Below are 21,282 nucleotides of genomic sequence, written 5' to 3'. Positions count from 1 at the left end.
CATCACTTTTCAGTGAGCTATTCTTATTTAAAAAGGTGGGGACAGAGGAGCAGGAGTTTGTTTGGATACAAGAATCCTTAGTTCTACTTGTTTTACTCTATCAGTTCATATGTTTTCTCATGCTGCACTAAATATTCTTTGTTTCTAAATGTGGCACATGTTAAATTTATGTGCCAAAATGTGTTTAATCATTTCCCAATCAATGAACTTTATTTCCAATTCTTTGCTACCACAAACATGCTACTATGAATATATAAACATATTTTACCTATTTGGACTCTGTAAGCCTACCAGCAAAAGTTCTAAATCAAATTCCATATCATAGTTAATTTTTAAACAAAATTCTAAAGAATTTTTCTGAATGGTTTGACCAATTCACAACACTATTTTTTAATGTAAGTCTTTCCACAACTCTTCTAATATTGACTATTTTTGTCTTTTGTCATCTTTACCTTTTATTCACTCCAGGGAATAAAACTAGAGTTGTTTTAATTTTTATTTTTCTTATTATTGATGTGGGGTAATCTTTCATTTACTTGTTAAAAGTTTGGTTTTCTTTTGAGAACTATTTTTTCATCTTTTGATCACATTCATTTGGAGCTGATTTTTTCATATTATTTATGCTAATCTGTAAATCTTAGATATTAGGCTCTTATTATAGATATTTAGTACAAATTTTTCCCAAATGATTTAGTCCTTTCTTTTTCTAGCTATTACTGATTGTGTTCATAAAAGCCTTTCAATTTTATGTAATCAAACTTACCTACTTTATCTTTTATGATTATCATTATCTGTGACAATAATTTTTGCAGGAAATTTTTTTTACCATCAAAAAAGGAAAGCATCATGTTTGTTCTTTCAAAATCACAGTCTCAGAAGAGCTTACAAAGGAAGTAGGAATAATAATGAAGAAAACTGTATGGGAAAAGTAGCAGACAACAGGAGATTGAGAAAAGCAGTCAGACCGAAGATAAACAGATGAGGTCAGTGCTGGAGGTGACATTTTGAGATGTTTGTGAGATTGATTCTGAGTGCATATAAAGGGGGAGAAGATACCAAAGGTGTGAGGGGAAAACATCTTTCTTCTTATTAATATCACAAAATGATGACTGAGACAATATCAATAGCTACTAAGCAACATATCTATTTTCCCACCAATATAAATTTTATGACAATAAAAGACATCCTTAATGAGGGTATTAGGAGGGAAACGACAAACTTCAAAGAAAATATTCCATTGTAAACTATCTTATATAAGATAACTTAATGAATAAAGAATGAAAGATCCCATTGTGCTCATTGTTTAAATATAAAAAGCATTTGATTGGATAAAACAAAATAATGCTTTAAACTCTCCTTTTACAATGCAGTTCCCATGTATATGCAAAAATTATAAGCTTACTTGAATGATGCAACAACAGAGATGACTTTGTCAAATGATTCTTAGAGTATCAATTTTAAGCGTGTCATTAACAGGCAGAAGTAAACTCAGTAATGTTATTTTCCACTGCCATGAAAGTTCAGCTTTGAGTCCAAGTTAAAGAGGGCTTCGCTGTAAATCTTGAGATCCTTCAGATGTTTCAGTTTGTGGCAATACAACTGCATCAAACTAAGCAACATTTCAGAATTTTTAAAATGCATTCATAATTATTCAAAAAAGAAAAAAAAGTTTGCTATTTTGAATGAGCCTATTTCAAAAGAGTCTAACTATACTGAAGAATGTTTATTGTTGAGACTATTATATGTGATATACAGACAATACAAAGAGCTCATCCATCAGCATATAGCTGAAATAGATATTACACAGGGACAATGAGGTAAATCCTGACTGAACAGTTAGAAAGAACAGAAAATTTGTTTGGTGATATTGTAAATTTATTTTACTGACTCCAATCTTCTTCTCCAAAATGAGGCTTGTCTTTTAATTTTTAAGCAATTAAACCCTGGGGAAAATCTGTCTATATTCATTGTATCTACTTTTTCACATCACACTCAGTTTTCAATTGCTTAAAATCTTATTCTTCTTACCTCAACTTGACTAAAAGTGTATCCTATCAAATTAAAAACAATAGCCTAATTGTTCAGTGTTTTTACTTCTGTTATTCTTCTTTATCCTTCATAAACTTCTAACACTGTCAACAAGCAAATCTATTTTGGGAACATTGCTTCTGAGCCTTGTTCCTAAAATCTAGAAGTCTTCATATCAAGATAATCTCAAACAGGCACTAGAAAATTAGTCCATTACAAATCTACTTTAAAAATAATTGTGCTCATATTCATATATTAAGTTTATTTTAATAAGTCACCATAAAGGAATTTTTTTTAAAAAGGAGATTTATGATTGCTTTGAGCTAAGAGTTTCCGCAGTAAATAATGTACCTTGATAAATAAATAACAAAGTTTTCCTTAACAAATAAATAAATTATGAATAATAGTGTCCATTAAATATCATGTTCTTATGCCCCAAATAGTCTGTTTACTGACAGAATTCTGAAATCTAGGTAACTCTGATTGATATAATTAGTATCCAAGTCACTTAACCTTCCAGGGGCTCAGATTCCTGATCTAAAAAATGAAGGGATTCAACTAGATGCTTCTGAGATACCTTCAAGCTCTAAAAGTATGCACCTATAATCCTTAGCGGATGTTGAGTATTGGAAACCTGTTAGCAGAAAATCCAAGAGAATGTAAGCTCTCCTTAAAGGAGAGGCTTTTCCAGCCATGTATCACATCAAGTGGTTGGGAAAAGAGAGAAGTTGGCCCAGAGAACCTCTGCCTAAAAGGAAGAGCTATAGCTTGCCTGATCCATAGACAAAAGCTCCCTCACCAAGTTGACCAGCTAACCAAAATAAGCAAAAAAAGAAAAAAGAAAAGAAAAGAAAAAGAAAAATAAAAAAATTCAGCAGAAGAGAAAGGAAAAATCTAATGAACTGAATTACAAAAAACTTTAGAAATTATTCTACTAGAGGATAAATAGGACAAGTTGATTGTCTCCAGGAGGATAATCACCTTGAACACACTTCCCAAATGGCCAACCTTTCCTTTCTGATCAATTATTAGTCATCAACCACTACTCCTTGAGTGAGTGAATTGTAGCAGGAGGAACCTCTCAAATCCCTAGTTGCATCAATAAGGAGAAAAGATGAAGCATGGAGGAAAATGAGGGGTAGGTAGGTATGATATTGGACATATTGGATATTGGAGAAAATTGAATGGAAATAGAAAGGAGTATACTTCTGTTTGGTGATTCATGGAACCTACAAAAAATTGACCAGATATTAGGGCATAAAAAGCTCAAAATCAAATGCAAAAAAGCAGAAATAGTAAATGCATCTTTTTTCAGATCATGATGCAAAAAAAATTATATGTAATGAAAAGTCAAAGAAAAATAGACCAAAAATTAATTGAAAACTAAATAATCTGATACTATAAAATGAGTGTGTGAAACAAGAAATTATAAACACAATTGATAATTTCATCTAAGAGGATGACAATAATGAGACAACATACCAAAATTTGATGGGATGCAGCCAAAGCAGTTGTTAGGGGAAGTTATATATCTCTAGATGCTTACATGCATAAAATAGAGAAAGAAGATCAATGAATTGGGCATGCAACAAAAAAGCCAGAAAAAGGACAAATTAAAAATCCCAATTAAATATCAAATTTGAAATTCTGAAAATAAAAGGGGAAATTAATAAAATTGAAAGTTAAAAAAAAACTATTGAATATTGGGATATGGGAGCCACCTGCCAGTGGCTGCTGGAGGTCTAACTCAGAACTGTAGAATGGATATCTTCATGTGAGAGAATGATGATGATACAAAGAGACTGAGAGGCAGTTCAGGTTCTCTGACCTCCTGATTGAGAGGCAATTGCATTTTCTGACCTCTCTCCTCTTCCCTCTGACTCCAATTTATTTCATTCCCAGTCCATGCAGACATGGTCCTTAACAATTGAACAAATAAATAAAATTAAGAGCTGGTTTTATGGAAAAAAACAACAATAAAATAGATAAACATTTAACTAATTTGATCAAAAAAGGAAAGAAGAAAATCTGTTAGTGTCAAAAATGAAAATTGTGAACTTTTCACCAATGAAGAGGAAATTGGAGTAATAATAAGGTGCTATATTGTCTAACTGTATGCGAAAAATATGATAATCTAAGTGAAATGGATGAATATTTACAAAAATATAGATTGCCCAGTTTAACAAAGGAAAAAAATAAATTACTTAAACAGTCCCATTTTAGAAAAAGAAATTGACTGTGTGACCCTGGACAAGTCATTTAACCTCAATTGTTTCAGCAAAAAAAAAAAAAAAAAAGGAAAACAAATTGAACAAGTTATTAATCAATTCCCTAAGAAAAAATCTCCAGGGCTGGATTTACATATGAATTCTACCAAACATTTAAAGGTCAATTAATTCCAATATTATACAAACTATTGGAAAATACTACCAAATTCTTTTTATGCCAGATACATGATGCTGATACCTAAACCAGGTAGGATCAAAACAGAGAAAGAAAATTATAGACCAATTTCTCTAATGAATATTGATGCAAAAATCTTAAATAAAATATTAGCAAAGAGATTACAGCAAGTTATCCTCAGGATAATACACAATGACCAAGTAGGATTTATACTAGAAATGCAGGATTGGTTCAATATTAGGAAAACTATCAGCATAATCAACTATATCAATAATAAAACTAACAAAAATCATATTATTATCTTAATTGATGCAAAAAAAGTATTTGACAAAATCCAACACCCATTCCTATTAAAAACACTAGAGAATATAAGAATAAATGGAGTTTTCCTTAAAATGATCAATAGCATCTTTTTAAAGTCATAAGTAAGTCAGATGTAATTGGGATAAACTAGAGTCATTCCCAATAAGATCAGGAGTGAAACAAGATTGTCTAATATCACCATTATTATTCAATATTGCATGAGAAGTGTTAGCTTTGGCAATAAGAGAACAAAAAGAGATTAAAGGAATTAGAGTAGGTAATGAGGAAATGATGGTATAGTTAGAGAATCAACTAAAAAACTACTAGAAATAATTCACAACTTTAGCAAAGTTGTAGTATACAAAATAAAGCCATATAAATTTTCATATATTACTTATCAAATATGTGATGCTGGGCAATTAATAGAATCATGGGATATTATCATTAGGTGGAACCTGATAAATTAACTCCTTGTTAATGAGAAAAGTGAATAATACTGTGCTAGAGGATACACACAAAGAGCAAGTGACAGAAGAAGGCCAAAGATCCCAACTTTTGGGATAAGAACTCACTATTTGACAAAAATTTCTGGGAAATTGGAAATTCTATGGCAGAATTAGTAGGCATTGATCAACACCCCACACCATATAGCAAGATAAGGTCAAAAATGGATCCATGATTTAGACATAAAGAATGATATGATAAGCAAATTAGAACAAAGAATAGTTTACTACTGAGAACTGTGGAAAAGGAAGGAGTTTGTGGCCAAAGAAGAACTCAAATACATTATTGAATGCAAAATGGATAATTTTGATTATATTAAGTTAAAAAAATTTTGTGCAAACTAAACCAATGCAGAGAAAAATGAGGAGTTGATTCTTAACTTACAGTTAGATTCAAGTTTTGCTGGGAGTATTTCAGGAGCTTCAAGGCAGTCTGTAGGGCCTGAAGTCTCTCATTAGGCTTATTAGTCATGAGCCAGGGCTCAAAATGCTGCAGGTAAAGCAAGGAAAAAAAAAACTGAGATTCATTGTAGTCCCAAGTCTTTCTCATTCCCCCATCCTTTACGCCACTTACTAAAATTGTTGAGTGAATGTTTGATCATGGCTAACCCTGTGGGCAAGTTGATTAGGTAGATAATAAGGAGATGTGATATGAAAAGCACCTCAAAGTTTCACCATTCCCAGAATATATTCACCCTTCCTTTCAATTTGTCATAATATCACCATTCCCTACGCCCCAATTTTACATTCCTCCTATTATAATGGTGATATATCTAGTGAATAAGCCTATATACAGTAACCACTGTGTGTTTAGCTCTGAGATAGACATTTTAAAAGATATAAAAATAATGAACCAACACTTATCAAAGCTGCTTGGCACAGAATAGGTGCATAATAAATGCTAATTACCTATTATTAACAGTATTGAATGTTTATAAATAGTGTATTATAGTTTGTAAAATATTTTGTAATCTCCAGTTTATGCCCTACTATTCGTCCAACTTTATAAATGAGAAAACTGAGGTTTAGACAGATTATATGACAGAGTATAGTAAAGTAGAGAAAATGTTGGATTTTTGGTCCTGGAACTGGAGTCTAGAAGGCCTTTTTCTGTCACTTGCTGTCTGTGTGTATCCTCTAGCACAGTATTATTCACTTTTCTCATTAGTAAAATAAGGAGTTAATTTATCAGGTTCTACCTAAAGCTAACATCCCATGATTCTCTTAATTGCCCAGCATCACATATTTGATAAGGACTCAAAGGAAGGCCTTTCAACTCTTAAGTCCAAACTTCTTTTCACTTTCTCTCTCTGACTCTCATATCATCAGTTTGAAAATGAGTCTTTAAGACTAGGGACTTCTGGCCAAGATGGCAGCGTGGAGGCAGACAGCTGCTTGAGCTCCGTGTTTTCTCTCAGGACTTACTTCATGACAAGCCTCAGACTTAATGCTTGACCGGAAAAGAAACCCACAAATAATCACCAACAGACAACATCCTTGAAATTCGCCAGAGAAGGTCTGTGTTTGCTCAGGGGAGGGTCTAACAGACTGGGCGCAGACTGAGGGCAGGCAAGCCAGAGCAAGACAGACAGCTCACACAGTTCAGACCTGAGGGGGGAGGGGTACGATCTCTGCCATTTCTGCAAAAAGACTTTTACCCCAGTGTGGATATTCCATCTTGGCAGCAAGCCAGGAGCAGCAGAGAGGGTGTAAACACTGGAAGTGAAGATTAAAACCCTGGAAAGCTAGCATCTCTAGGAACCGGCCACCCCCAACCCCCACCTGGAGTGACTCTGAGTTCTCAGAGCCTCAGAGCACAGACTCAGCACAGCCATCACTGTCCTGTTAGTGGCTCTCTGCTGCCCTACCCCCAGTCTGTAGAGGAAGCCCATTAACACCATCCAGCCCCATCCCCCCAAAAACAGACCAATTGTTTCTCTTGTCAATTTGTTTTCTTCAATTCCGCTCTTGACAAAATGGACAAAAAAATTCTAAAGGGCTCTAACTATTGACAGCTTCTGTATGGAGAGAGATCAGACTTCAAATGCTGAGGAGACTAAAAACAGACTGAACCCAGAGGAATCCCCTAAGAGGGATATGATCTGCTCCTCAATACATAAGACTCTCATAGAGGAAATCAAAAAGGCTCTCACAAGAGAGGTAGAAGAGAAATTGGAAAAGGAAAGGGAAGCTTGGAAAGAGAGCCTGGAGAAGTCATCCAGAGTGGATAAAGAGATCAAATCATTGAGAAACAAAATTAGCGAATTGGAAAAGGTAAACAATTCCAAGGAAAACAGGATTAGTGAATTGGAAAAGGTAAACAACTCCAAGGAAAACAGGATTAGGGAGTTGGATAAAGAAATCAGCTCTCTAAAAAATAAAATGGATAAAATGGAAAAAAATTCCATAGAAGAAAAAAACTCACTTAAATACACACTTGGACAATTACAAAAAGATATTTAAAAAGTGAGTGAAGAAAATACACCATTGAAAATTAGACTCGAACAAGTAGAAATGAATGACTCAAGGAGAAACCAAGAGGTAGTCAAGCAAAACCAGAGAAATAAAACAATTGAAAAGAATGTCAAGTACCTTATTAGAAAGACAACAGGTCTAGAAAACAGATCCAGGACAAACAATTTGAGAATAATCGGACTTCCTGAAAAATGTGAGGAAAAAAAGAGCTTGGACACTATTTTCGAGGAAATTATCAAAGAAAACTGCCCAGACGTTTTGGAAACAGAGGGTAAAATAGACATTGAAAAAATTCATCAATCACCTACTGAAAGGGACCTTAAAATCAAAATGCCAAGAAATATAGTGGCCAAGTTCAAGAACCATCAGACAAAGGAAAAAATATTGGAAGCTGCTAGAAAAAATATTCAGATATGGAGGAGCCACAATAAGGATAACCCAGGATCTAGCAGCATCCACATTAAAAGAACGCAGGGCCTGGAACATGATATTCCAAAAGGCTAAGGAACTTGGTATGCAGCCAAGAATAACTTATCCAGCAAAAATGACCATCGTTTTCCAGGGAAGAAGATGGACATTTAATGAGATAAATGAATTCCATCTTTTCTTGATGAAAAAACCAGACCTACATAAAATGTTTGATCTTGAAATACAGAACTCAAGAGATTTCTAAAAAGGTAAAAAAAAAAATCTTGAGAACTATACTTCTGCCATAAAAATATCTAAAGAACATATGTATAATTTGTCCTAGAAACTGGAGGTAGAAAGGAAATTATATCATAAAAAAGTGTAAAGTGGTGGTACTACATCTCATGAAGAGGCAAAGGTAACCTATTATATCTGAGAGAAAGAAAGGAGGGAGATAAACATAGTGTGTATCAATAAACATATTCGATTTATGGTGAAACTTCTTCCACTTCATTGAAAAGTGAGAGGGAAGGAGTAAGCTAAGGGGAAGGAAATACAGAAATTGTGAGGAAAAGGGGTAAAATAAGGGGAGGAACTTTCAGGTGGGGGAAGGATACTAAAAAGGGAGGGCTGTGAAAAGCAAGTGGTGTTCACAAGTTGAATACTGGGTAGGGAGATAAGAGGGAAGAAAAGGGGAAAAGCATAAGCAGGGGTTAATAGGATGGCAAGCAATATAGAATTACACATTCTAACCATAAATGTGAATGGGACAAACTGCCTCATAAAGAGAAAGCAGTTAGCAGACTGGATTAAAAGTCAGAATCCTACTATAAGTTGTTTACAGGAAACACACTTGAAACAGGGTAATACATTCAAATTAAAAGTAAAAGGGTAGAGCAGAATCTACTATGCTTCAGGCAAAGCCAAAAATGCAGGGGTAGCCATCCTCATCTAAGATCAAGCAAAAACAAAAATTGATCTAATTAAAAGAGATAAGGAAGGGCATTATATCCTGCTAAAGGGTAGCATCAATAATGAAACAGTATCAATATTAAACATATATGCACCAAGTGGTGCAGCATCTAAATTCTTAAAAGTGAAATTAAGAGAGCTGCAAGAAGAAATAGACAGCAAAACTATAGAAGTGGGAGATCTCAACCTTGCACTCTCAGAATTAGATAAATCAAACAACTATTTAAATAAGAAATAAGTCAAAGAGGTAAATAGAATACTAGAAAAGTTTGATATGATAGATCTTTGGCGAAAGCTAAATGGAGACAGAAAGGAGTATACTTTCTTCTCAGCAGTTCATGGAACCTATACAAAAATTGATCATATACTAGGGCATAAAAACCTCAAAATCAAATGCAGGAAGGCAGAAATAGTAAATGCATCCTTTTCAGACCACAATGCAATCAAAATAACATTTAATAAAAAGCCAGGGGAAAATAGACCAAAAAATAATTGGAAACTAAATAATCTTATACTAAAGAATGATTGGGTAAAACAGCAAATCACAGACATAATTAATAACTTCACCCAAGAAAATGACAATAATGACACATCATACCAAAATGTGTAGGATACAGCCAAAGCAGTAATAAGGGGAAGTTTTATATCTCTACAGGCCTACTTGCATAAAATAGAGAAAGAGAGGGCCAACAAATTGGGCTTACAACTAAAATTGCTAGAAAAGAAACAAATTAAAAACCCCCAGACAAACACGAAACTTGAAATTCAAAAAATAAAAGGTGAGATGAATAAAATTGAAAGTAAAAAAACTATTGAATTAATTAGTAAAACTAAGAGTTGGTTCTATGAAAAAACCAACAAAATAGACAAACCCTTAGTAAACCTGATTTTAAAAAGGAAAGAGAAAAAGCAAATTGTTAGTCTTGAAAATGAAAAGGGAGAACTCACCACTAATGAAGAGGAAATTAGAACAATACTTAGGAGCTACTTTCCTCAACTTTATGCTGATAAATTCAATAACTTAAATGAAATGGAAGAATACCTTCAAAAATATAGCTTGCCCAGATTAACAGAGGAAGAAGTAAGTAGTCTAAATAGTCCCATCTCAGAAAAAGAAATAGAGCAAGCTATTAACCAACTTCCTAAGAAAAAGTCCCCAGGACCAGATGGATTTACATGTGAATTCTACCAAACATTTAAAGAACAACTAACTCCAATGCTATGTAAACTATTTGAAAAAATAGGGATTGAAGGAGTCCTACCAAATTCCTTTTATGACACAGATATGGTACTGATACCTAAAACCAGGTAGATTGAAAACTGAGAAAGAAAACTATAGACCAATTTCCTTAATGAATATTGATGCTAAAATCTTAAATAAGATATTAGCAAATAGACTTCAGAAAATCATCCCCAGGATAATACACTATGACCAAGTGGGATTTATACCAGGAATGCAGGGCTGTTTTAATATTAGGAAAACTATTAGTATAATTGACCATATTAATAATCAAATTAATAAAAACCATATGATCATCTCAATAGATGCAGAAAAGGCATTTGATAAAAATCCAACATCCATTCCTACTAAAAACACTTGAGAGTATAGGAATAAATGGACTATTCCTTAAAATAAGAACGAGCATATATTTAAAACCTTCAGTAAACATCATATGTAATGGCGATAAACTAGAACCTTTCCCTGTAAGATCAGGAGTGAAACAAGGTTGCCCACTATCACCATTACTATTCAATATAATACTAGAAACACTAGCCTTGGCAATAAGAGCCGAGAAAGAGATTCAAGGAATTAGAGTAGGAAATGAGGAAATCAAACTATCACTCTTTGCAGATGACATGATGGTATACTTAGAGAACCCCAAAGACTCTGCTAAAAAGCTATTAGAAATAATTCAGAATTTTAGCAAAGTTGCATGATACAAAATAAATCCACATAAATCCTCAACATTTTTATACCAACACAATCCAACAGCAAGAAATACAAAGAGAAATTCCATTCAAAATAACGGTCGATATTATAAAATATTTGGGAATCCATCTACCAAAGGAAAGTCAGGAATTATATGAGCAAAATTATGAAGCACTTGCCACAAAAATAAAATCAGATTTAAATAATTGGAAAGACATTCAGTGCTCTTGGATAGGCCGAGCAAATATAATTAAGATGACAATACTCCCTAAACTAATCTATTTATTTAGTGCTATACCAATCAGACTCCCAAGAAACTATTTTAATGACCTAGAAAAAATAACAACAGAATTCATATGGAACAACAAAAGGTCAAGAATTTCAAGGGAAGTAATGAAAAAAAAATTAAATGAAGGTGGTCTAGCTGTACCTGATCTAGAACTGTATTATAAAGCAACAGTCACCAAAACCATTTAGTATTGGCTAAGAAATAGGCTAGTTGATCAGTGGCATAGGTTAGGTTCACAGGGCAAGATAGTGAATAAAAATAGCAATCTAATGTTTGACAAACTCAAAGATCCCAAATTTTGGGATAAGAATTCATTATTTGACAAAAACTGCTGGGAAAACTGGAAATTAATATGGCAGAAACTAGGCATGGACCCACATTTAATACCACATACTAGATAAAATCAAAATGGGTCCAAGATTTAGGCATAAAGAACGAAGTCATAAATAAATTAGAGGAACATAGGATGGTTTATCTCTCAGACTTGTGGAGGAGGAAGGAGTTTGTGTCCAAGGGAGAACTAGAGATCATTATTGATCACAAAATAGAAAATTTTGATTATACCAAATTAAAAAGTTTCTGCACAAACAAAACTAATGCAAACAAGATTAGAAGGGAAGTAACAAATTGGGAAAACATTTTTACAGTTAAAGGTTCTGATAAAGGCTTCATCTCCAAATACAGAGAATTGACTTTAATTTATAAGAAATCAAGCCATTCTCCAATTGATAAATGGTCAAAGGATATGAACAGACAATTTTCAGATGATGAAATTAAAACTATTTCCACTCATATGAAAGTGTTCCAAATCACTACTGATCAGAGAAATGCAAATTAAGACAACTCTGAGATATCATTACACACCTGTCAGATTAGCTAAGATGACAGGAACAAATAACAATGAATGTTGGAGGGGCTGTGGGAAAACTGGGACACCGATGCATTGTTGGTGGAATTGTGAAAGAATCCAACCATTCTGGAGAGCAATCTGGAATTATGCCCAAAAAGTTATCAAAATGTGCATACCCTTTGACCCAGCCATACTACTACTGGGCTTATATCCCAAGGAAATACTAAAGAAGGGAAAGGGACCTGTATGTGCCAAAATGTTTGTGGCAGCCCTTTTAATAGTGGCTAGAAACTGGAAAATGAAAGGATGTCCATCAATTGGAGAATGGTTGGGTAAATTATGGTATATGAATGTTATGGAATATTATTGTTCTGTAAGAAATGACCAACAGGAGGAATACAGAGAAGCTTGGAGAGACTTACATCAACTGATAGCTGAGTGAAACGAGCAGAACTAGGGGATCATTATTCACTTCAACAATGATACTGTATGAGGATATATTCTGATGGAAGTGGATATTTTCAACGTAGAGAAGAGCTAATCCAATTCCAATTGATCAATGATGGACAGAATCAGCTACAAGCAGAAAAGGAACACTGGGAAATGAGTGTAAATTGTGAGCATTGTTTTGTTTTGTTTTGTTTTGTTTTGTTTTCTCTTCCCAGATTATTTTTACCTTGCGAATACAATCCTTCCTTTGCAACAACAACAACAACAAAATTCGGTTCTGCACATACATATTGTACCTAGGATATAACTATAAGATATTTAATATGTATGGGAATGCCTGCCTTCTAGGGGAGGGGGTGGAAGGAAGGAGGGGAAAAACTCAGAACAGAAGGGAGTACAAGGGATAATGTTGTAAAAAAAAAAATTACCTCTGCATATGTACTGTCAAAGAAAATGTTATAATTATAAAAATTAACAAAAAACAAAATAAAATTAAAAAAAGAATACAGATTAGGAGATAGATGGAGGCCTTAGACTTTGTAACTTGCAGGGAACCTGTATAAGAAGAAAGAACATGCTCTGTTTATTGAAGAGAATTTCTTTGGGAAAAAAAGTAGGATAGAATTGTTCCAGTTTTCAGGAAATATATCGTCTAGGTGAAGAGAGGAAACTAAACAAATATATGTGATGGGGAAGTATTAGGGGTCTTCAATTATTTGTTGGATCCTGGAACCTAACAGTGCCTGGCACATAGAGAATGATAAACAAATACTTGTTGATTGATTCATTGGGAGTGGGACTAGATAATAATAAGGACAAGTAAATGAAAGAGTGAATAGACACATTCTATATGGCTTCAGAAAATTTAAATTTGATGTCAGAAAATCCTGTATAATAATTAGAGCTAGACAAAAGTACAATGGACTGCTATTAATGGGTAGCATGTCACTAGAAGTCTTTAAATAAGGATATATATATATATATAGATATATATAGATTATATATATCTATATATATCTATATATATATATATAAATATATATATATATATTATGGAGGAAATTCAGGTTTCAGTATGGGTTAGAATTGATGGCTTCTAAGATCCTTTCCAAATATGAAATTCTGTGAGGCTATGATGTCACTAATGAGCTAAGGTAACGACTTCATGTTTGAAAAAGCACTATTTAAGTTATCTCATTAAGTGGTCAGATTGCTGTGAGGTGCAGAGAGGGTCTCCAGATAGCAAGTCCACCTGTAGTCCTCTGACAATGAAGTTATAAAATTTCAAAAATGGGGAAAAAAAACTTCAGACTCTTCTTATTTGGAAGAGATCTAGGGAATATCATGCAAACTTTAAAATCCTATATATAAGAACTTATTATCTTCCCAACTCAATCAACCAACAAGCATGTATTAAACACCTGCTATGTACCAGGCACTGTGTTAGATTTCAAGATACAAAAACAAAAAGGGAAATAATCTTTACTCTCAAGATCCAATGAGATAATATATGCAAAGTATTTTGCATATATACTGCAATATAAATGCAACCTATTATTAATGGAAGAGATAATATGTATATATGAAAATAGATACAGGATAAATAAAAAATATATTTTTGATGTTCAATCATGTCTGACTCTGTGACACTATTTGGGGTTTTCTTGGCAAAGATACTAGAGTGGTTTATCATTTTCTTCTCCAGCATATTTTACAGATGAGGAAACAAAGGTAAACAAGGTCCAAGTGACTTGGCCAAGATCACAAAGCTAGGAAGGGTCTGAGGCCAGATTTGAACTGAGGAAGGTGAGTCTTTTCCTGACTCCAGACCTGTCTGGATTGCAATCCATCCCCTTCCTTACAAAATAAAATACAAAGTAGTTAAATACAAGGCAAGAAAATAGGGCTCTAGTAATTGGGGAAATCAGGAAAATTTTCATGTAGAAAGTGGCAAAAACTTTGAAGGAAGTCAAGGATTCTACGTGGGGACATGAGGATGCAGTACATTCCAGGTACAAAATGCAGCTAGTACAAAGGAACAGAGATGGAAGATGGATCCATATATGTAAAGGCCAATATGAAGGCCAATCTGGCAGGACCATAAAATGTGGAGAGGAGATTAATTAGGCTGGAAAAAATTAGATTGGGGCCAGTTTTTGGAGGGCTTCAAAAGCCAACCCAAGGCATTTATCTTTTATTCTAAGAAAAGAGGAAGTTATGATCAAATCTAAGCTTTTAAAAAAATCATTTTTGCAGCTCTGTCAAGAATAGATTAGAACTGAACAAGACCAACTTGAAGCACCATTGCAATAGTCGATGAGATGTGATGAGAATCTGAATCAATCAAAGCAGTGGTCCTATGAGTAGTCAGAGGAGTCAAATATAGAAGGTAGAAACTTAAATATTTAGTAACTTTGGGTTTATATAGATTGAATGAGAATAAGAAGTTAAGGATAACTGATCTACCTAGGGACTGGAAAAATATTACTGGTGCAACTAGATAAAGTACCAGATCCAGAGTCAGGAAGACCTGAGTTCAAATTTGACCTCAGATGCTTACTACCTATGTGAACCTTGACAAGTCACTTAACCCTGACTTTCTCAGCAAAAGAAGAAGAAAAGGAAAAATATTGTTGCACTAGAAATAAAGAAAGAAGTTTTGTAAAGGAGAGAAGTTTGTAAAGGAAGAAAATGAGTTCTGTTTCATTACATTTGAGATCTCTTTAAGTTACCCAATTTAAAATATCCAATAGAGAGTTATATAGAATTAGAACTCAGGAGAAAGGCTGAGCTGGATATATCAATATGTTAATCATCTGTATAGAGATGATAATGGAAGCTGATGAAGTCACCAAAAGAGAAAATATAAAGAAAGAAGATTCTTAGGAGTATCCACTGTTGCTGATGGGACATGGATAAAGATTTCACAAAGGAGATTAAGAAAGAGCACCTGGGTAAGTAGGGAAATAGAGAAATTGAAGAAAGGAAAACTCAGAAAGGATAAAGAGACCAGAAAAAGAAGGTGGTTAATGGTGTAAAAAGCTGCAGAATGGTCTAAAAGAAGTAGGATAGAGAAAGACATAAGCTTTAGTAAGCAAGAGATCACTTGTAACTTCAGAGAGAATAGTTTCATTTTAATATTGAGGTTAAGAGCCAGACTACAATAAGAGACTAAAAGGAAAGGAAATGGAGTCAACAAATATAGACAGGATTTGTTTGTTTGTTTTTAGGAGTTCAACTGAGAAAGGGAAGAGATATTGCACAATAATTTTAGAAATACGGATTAGATTTTCCTGTTAGTCTATTAAAGCCCCAATGCCTACTAAACCCTTCTATGTACAGAGTCTAAACACATTTTTCCCCCTAAGCATAATTTATAGTATTCACTTCATGGGAAAACTCATTCTTAGGTCCATACCAAATCATCACAATGAGACTAGAACTCTGAACTCCTCATTTAAAGCAAGGAGGAATTTGGAAAAGGGGGAGATGGTGTGGCTTAAGATTCCTTTCTAATTCCCAACTCCCATGAATCCCAATGGGAGATATCCAGGCTTTCCAAGCCTCCACTGGATCTGAGCTAACTTGGGCTGTCCCAGCCTCCATTCTAATGATCTGCTCAGGTTTCCCCAACCCCCACCCCAGCACAAACAGTTCCTTATCTAAAAACCCATTGAATTCTATTCAAATTCTAACCCTGGCCAAAACCAGCCAGGAGCCAACATGGGACTCCACTGGCCTTCAAGATTACCAAAAGCCCCCATTATAAAAAGGGGAACCCTGGAGCCCACTCTTTTCAGGAGCCCCCAAACATAGCATATGCCGGCTATGCCAAGGGTTCCTGTCCGCCTGGTGCCAGCCCTGGCCCTGGCATCTTTCTACCTTTAACCTTACTTCCAAACCCCAAAATAAACTTCTTTTATTAATCTAGGTTTTCAGGTCTGTAAATTCCCTTACAGAGAACTCTTGTGCTACTACTAGACTTCATTTAACTCTGTATCCTTGCGCTAAATCCAAGGGGGTTGCAGGGGAGCTCTATTTGACTCCCTGTACCCCAAACCTGCCACTAGATCTCAATTAACCCTAATTTCATTTAGATACCCTTACCTAACTCTTATCAGAGAGAGAGGTTATGTTCAAAAGCATCACAGATCTTGAATTACTCATCCTCATCTTTATAGTACTTTACAGTACTAAAAGCCAAAGTAAAACTAACAAATTCAATCAGACTAATGCACAGCCAAGATTTCTGGTTACTTATAAACACCTGTATACAAATCTGTATTTGATATTTCTCATCCAAAAAGAGATAAAGCTTGAATGTATAATGAGCCTTTGTTAAAAGGGGAGGGAGAGATATGGAGAAGGACTGGGGCCATTTGCTGATGTCATCACTTCCATCTCTCACCTGCAGGAGAAACTGGAGCTCTTCCATTGTCTCATTCTCAGAAAGGAAACTCTGGAGAAGCTGATCAAGGTTCTCCATAGTCTTGTTATGCAGGCTCTACATGCAGAAAAACAAAACTGTTTAGTCATTTCTAGCATCTCAAAGCCTGGCTTGACAGAGACAAGGTGGGAAAGAAGGACAATGAGGGCTGGGTGTGGATATGGAAGTCACTTTGAAATTCCAATCCTGTCATTTCCTACTTATGTTACCTTAAGTAAATTGTTTAACCTCTTAAGGAAATTGTTTGACCTCTCTGAATCTTAGTTTCATCATCTGTAAAAAAGGTGATTACATTACATGTTTCCTTCTAGCTCTAAATCTATTATCCTGTAATCCTATGAGTCATATCTGCTCTGAAGAAGCCACAGGAGCTCTTCATCAGTAGTCTCCCCAACTCCTATCTTATTCTATCCCTGAAGACTAACAAAAGAAGGTGTCTATTCAGTGTATATTCTTACAATGTTCTTTCTGCCCTCAAATATCACATAGCACTTGGTACCTCCTTTATGTATTTATCTTATATTGTTTTTATCTGTTATTTGTAAATGTCTTGTAGTCTCCAAGATTTTTACTCCATCTTTATATCTCTTCCAGTATCTATAATATATCAGGAATTTAATTAGTCAAATGAATAAATGAGTACTTTATAAAAAAATCATTAATTAATTTTTAGATACAGCATATTTTATTACAAATGCCTATCTTATAGTCAAGAGAACGAGAGTCTAATTCCTTTTTTAATACTTAGTGTATGACTATGGAAAAGTCAGTGAATTTCTTCAAGCCTCAATTTTCTCATTCATAAAATGGAGATGATCTTAATTATCCTTGCCTTGAAGGGTATTTGTGAGGTAAATGCTTTGTAAATATATGAGGTTACAGAAATGCCCAGCTTTCCGGGGAAGATGTTTTAAGGATTTTCAGACAAAATGGATCCAGCCTAGTCCTCTCAGTGTCTAATAGCCTTTCCAGTTGAAAAAAAATTCTTCTAGTAATCATAATCTATTGCATCTCCAAAGCACTTTGTTATTTCCAAAGGTTCTAGCCCAATTTCTCACAAGTAGAAATTTTGGACCTAATCTTAGGTTTCCTGACTGTCAGTTCTTGCAACACACTGTCTCTTCCCTTGCTCACCAAAGTCCCTTGGACCATTGGAACATAGAATTTAACATCAATTGGCCATTTTGTTAAATCCCTTCAGATTATATATGATGAAAATTAACAGTCAAGGTGACTCCCACAAATCACATAGGTAAATAGGTAGCAAAACACAGATTCCAACCTAGGTTTTCTGACTTCAAATCTAGTAAGTACTCTTTCAAGTCCATCACAGAAGTCTCCATTTATATACTTAACCAAGGGGTGCTCAACTCTCCCACAGACCCAATCGATCTCCAGTTTTAGTCATCTCCCAATTGCCAGACCTTGCCATGTGACTTCAGCAGGGAGCACTATTATATCACCTCAATACCAGGTGGAATGTCCTGACCAGACAGATTGCCTGCTAACATCTCTGTGGCTGGAAGAACGAACAGGCTTTCAAAGCAGATCCTGAGCACTTTAGTTTTGACCTTTGTACTGAGACCTGGTTGTAGGGAGCTGAGGCAAGAGACACACAAACAAAATATATTCAATGATAGGATAAAGATATCAAAAAATAAGATTCCTGCCTCACTGAAGACATAGGAGACATGCATAGATATAGGGTCCATGAGAAGGCTGAGGATAGGGAATAGGGATGAAGATAGGGATGCTGATAAGGAGATCGAGCTGTCATGGAATTTCACTGGTATTGGGTACAAGTGAGAAAATTGTCTCTACTAATGCATGTGATTCCTAGAATAGAGAGTTAAAATGGAAAATAACTTAAAATCTAAAAGTATATCATTTTTAAAAATTAAATGATGAAGTTTAATAATACTATTAAAGAGTATAAGCTACAACAGGGAGCAAGATGGAGTTTATTAAGTAGGAGAGTGACATTGTCAAACCTGTGCTTAAGAACAGATAATAGGTGCCTAATTTACTGACTGAATAGGACAAACACCTATTCTATTTGGGGACTCACAGCAGATATTTGTGAGATAGCTGGTAGGATAAGGAGAGATTAGAGCCAAATCTGAGACCAAAGTTAAGTCTCAGTGTAGGGTCAGACTATGACCATGGTTAGAACCAGTGGCTAAGTTGGGACCTGAGTTAGAATTCAAACTGCAGCCAGAATTAAAGACAAATCTACAGCTGGAGTTATGGCTCAGTGAGAGATGGAGAAGTCATTCTGTGGCCAGAACCCAAAATAACAAGAACAGAGCCCAAAGCTTGGACCTCAATATTCCTACCTCCCCATTCATGGCCATAGGCCCTTCTTCCTTTATCTGCCTGTGCTTGGAAGGGTAGGGTCCTAGCCGAGCTTTCTGGCTTTGAATTTTATATAAATAACTAATGTTTATGGTCCTGAAGGGAATAAATACCTCAATGTGCTGATAACTTGTAGGCTCTTCTGCTGAAAATATGAATCAAAAAATTCTTGAGGTTCCTTCTGGAAGATGATCTGAGAATGACAAAGTCAAATTAGTGAGAAGAGCAGAGTTCTGTCTCCTACCTTGGATTATTTTCCTCAGTATCTCTAAACACTTGCCAGAATCTGTCATTTCATCAGTGTAGAAGCTTTTCCATATGCAGATTACATTACAAATACATTATGACTAGGTAGATAGTATCATGAATTTCAGTAACCAAATAAATAAATACATACATCCTCTTACGATTAACCCGCTGTTAGTTGGTTTCTCAATATTGACCTTAGCTACTCCATGGGGAAAAAAGACTTGCGTCTTCCTCAGACCTACCCTCAAATGAAGTTGATAAGTATTTATTAAATGATTACTATATTCTAGGCACTGTGGCCTACAAAGAAAGGCAAAAATCATTTCTGTCCTCAAAGAGTTCACATTCTAATAGGGGAGACAAGATGCAAACAACTATTTGCATCCAGGATATATACAGAATAAACAGGGAGCAATCTCAAAGAGAAAGTATTGAGAATGGGGATGTTGGAGGGAGGGGAGAACACCTGGAAAGACCTCTTGCAAAAGGCGGGATTTGAGATGAGATTTGAAGGAAGATACAAGGCAGAGAAAAGGAAGAAGAAAGTTCCAGACTTGGGGAACAGCCAGTGAAAAATGTACAATTAAGAACAGAGTGTCTTATATGATGTCTTGTATGAGTAATAGCAATGAGGCCAGAGTCACTGTATTGTAAAATAAGAGATGGGGGTAAACTGGATTTTATATTTGATCTGAGAAGTAATTGAGAATCCTTGGAGTTTATTAAATAGGATGAGTGACATAGTCAGAAACCTATGCCTTAGGAAGAGTACTGTGGCAGCTAAATGGTCCCCTCAATCAACCTAACTTTTGCACATTGCACATAGTAAGCTTTAAATAAATCTTTGTATTCCTGCTTCCACTCTTCCACCTTCACTCCTTTATCTTCCATACCCTTCCAGATTTGCAGCTCTGGTCAAGTAACTTCTCTGCTTAAAAATCATTAACGGTTTTCTAAATCCTAGCAAATATAGTTCAGAGACCTTTGACAGGCAGCCAAGGTTTTCCAAAATCTAATATTGCTCTATACCTTTCCAGGCTTGTTTCATGTTAACCCACTAAGCATGTTCTGTGATCTCTGAACTTTGCTTTTGCTCAGACATTTCCCTCCACCTAGAATATTCCCCCTTTCCCATTTTTGTCTGTTAAAGTACTATCTTTTTTATGTTAAACTCAAATGCTAAGTCCTCCTTGAAATTTTATTGATTCTCTATCCTATCTGTATCAACCTTCCTTGTTGAATTTCACTTAGCACTTCATTTCACACTTCCTTAACAGTAATTAGAAGCAACATGGCATAATAGATACAGGGTCATCCAAGGGGTGCAAAAGAAATGGGCTAAGTTGTTAACATATGATAGCTATATTACCATGTGCAAGCCACTAAATTTTTAAGGCCCTAGCTGTTCACTAGATTGTAAAATATAAAGAATCTGCTGAGCGAGGTGTTTTGTAGGGATTTTCCACATCCAGAGCTCCTCATACCTCTGGACTCACATCCCACCTGCACACTATACCCAAGTTGTTATCATGGAATATTACATATTTTTATTTTCCATCAGTGCCTTAAACTCCCTATTAAACCATATGTTTGTTCTGTGAGGACCAGTACTAAACTTTC

The 21,282-nt window shown here is 34.9% G+C and overlaps 2 protein-coding genes across 2 annotated transcripts in view; both read right to left on the bottom strand.

The window, feature by feature from the left end:
* Positions 1-5,728, bottom strand: part of LOC141552507 (maestro heat-like repeat family member 5) — a 70,575-nt gene extending 64,847 nt beyond the window's left edge. Inside the window, exon 1 of the mRNA XM_074284671.1 lies at positions 5,623-5,728. Coding sequence (XP_074140772.1) covers positions 5,623-5,709 — 87 coding nt within the window. The 5' untranslated portion in view covers positions 5,710-5,728. The remainder of the gene's footprint in view (positions 1-5,622) is intronic.
* Positions 5,729-15,757: 10,029 nt separating this feature from the next.
* LOC141547998 (maestro heat-like repeat family member 5) overlaps positions 15,758-21,282 on the bottom strand; it is a 43,332-nt gene continuing 37,807 nt past the window's right edge. Inside the window, exons 9-12 of the mRNA XM_074276774.1 lie at positions 19,527-19,606; positions 18,522-18,657; positions 17,020-17,115; positions 15,758-15,769 (exon numbers count right to left, since the gene is read on the bottom strand). Coding sequence (XP_074132875.1) covers positions 15,758-15,769; positions 17,020-17,115; positions 18,522-18,657; positions 19,527-19,606 — 324 coding nt within the window. The remainder of the gene's footprint in view (positions 15,770-17,019; positions 17,116-18,521; positions 18,658-19,526; positions 19,607-21,282) is intronic.

This window comes from Sminthopsis crassicaudata, chromosome 1 (genome assembly GCF_048593235.1).
Source record: "Sminthopsis crassicaudata isolate SCR6 chromosome 1, ASM4859323v1, whole genome shotgun sequence".
NCBI classification, from domain to species: domain Eukaryota; kingdom Metazoa; phylum Chordata; class Mammalia; order Dasyuromorphia; family Dasyuridae; genus Sminthopsis; species Sminthopsis crassicaudata.
The sequence above is the reverse complement of the archived record's forward strand: the minus strand, read 5'-3'. Positions and strand labels throughout refer to the sequence as shown.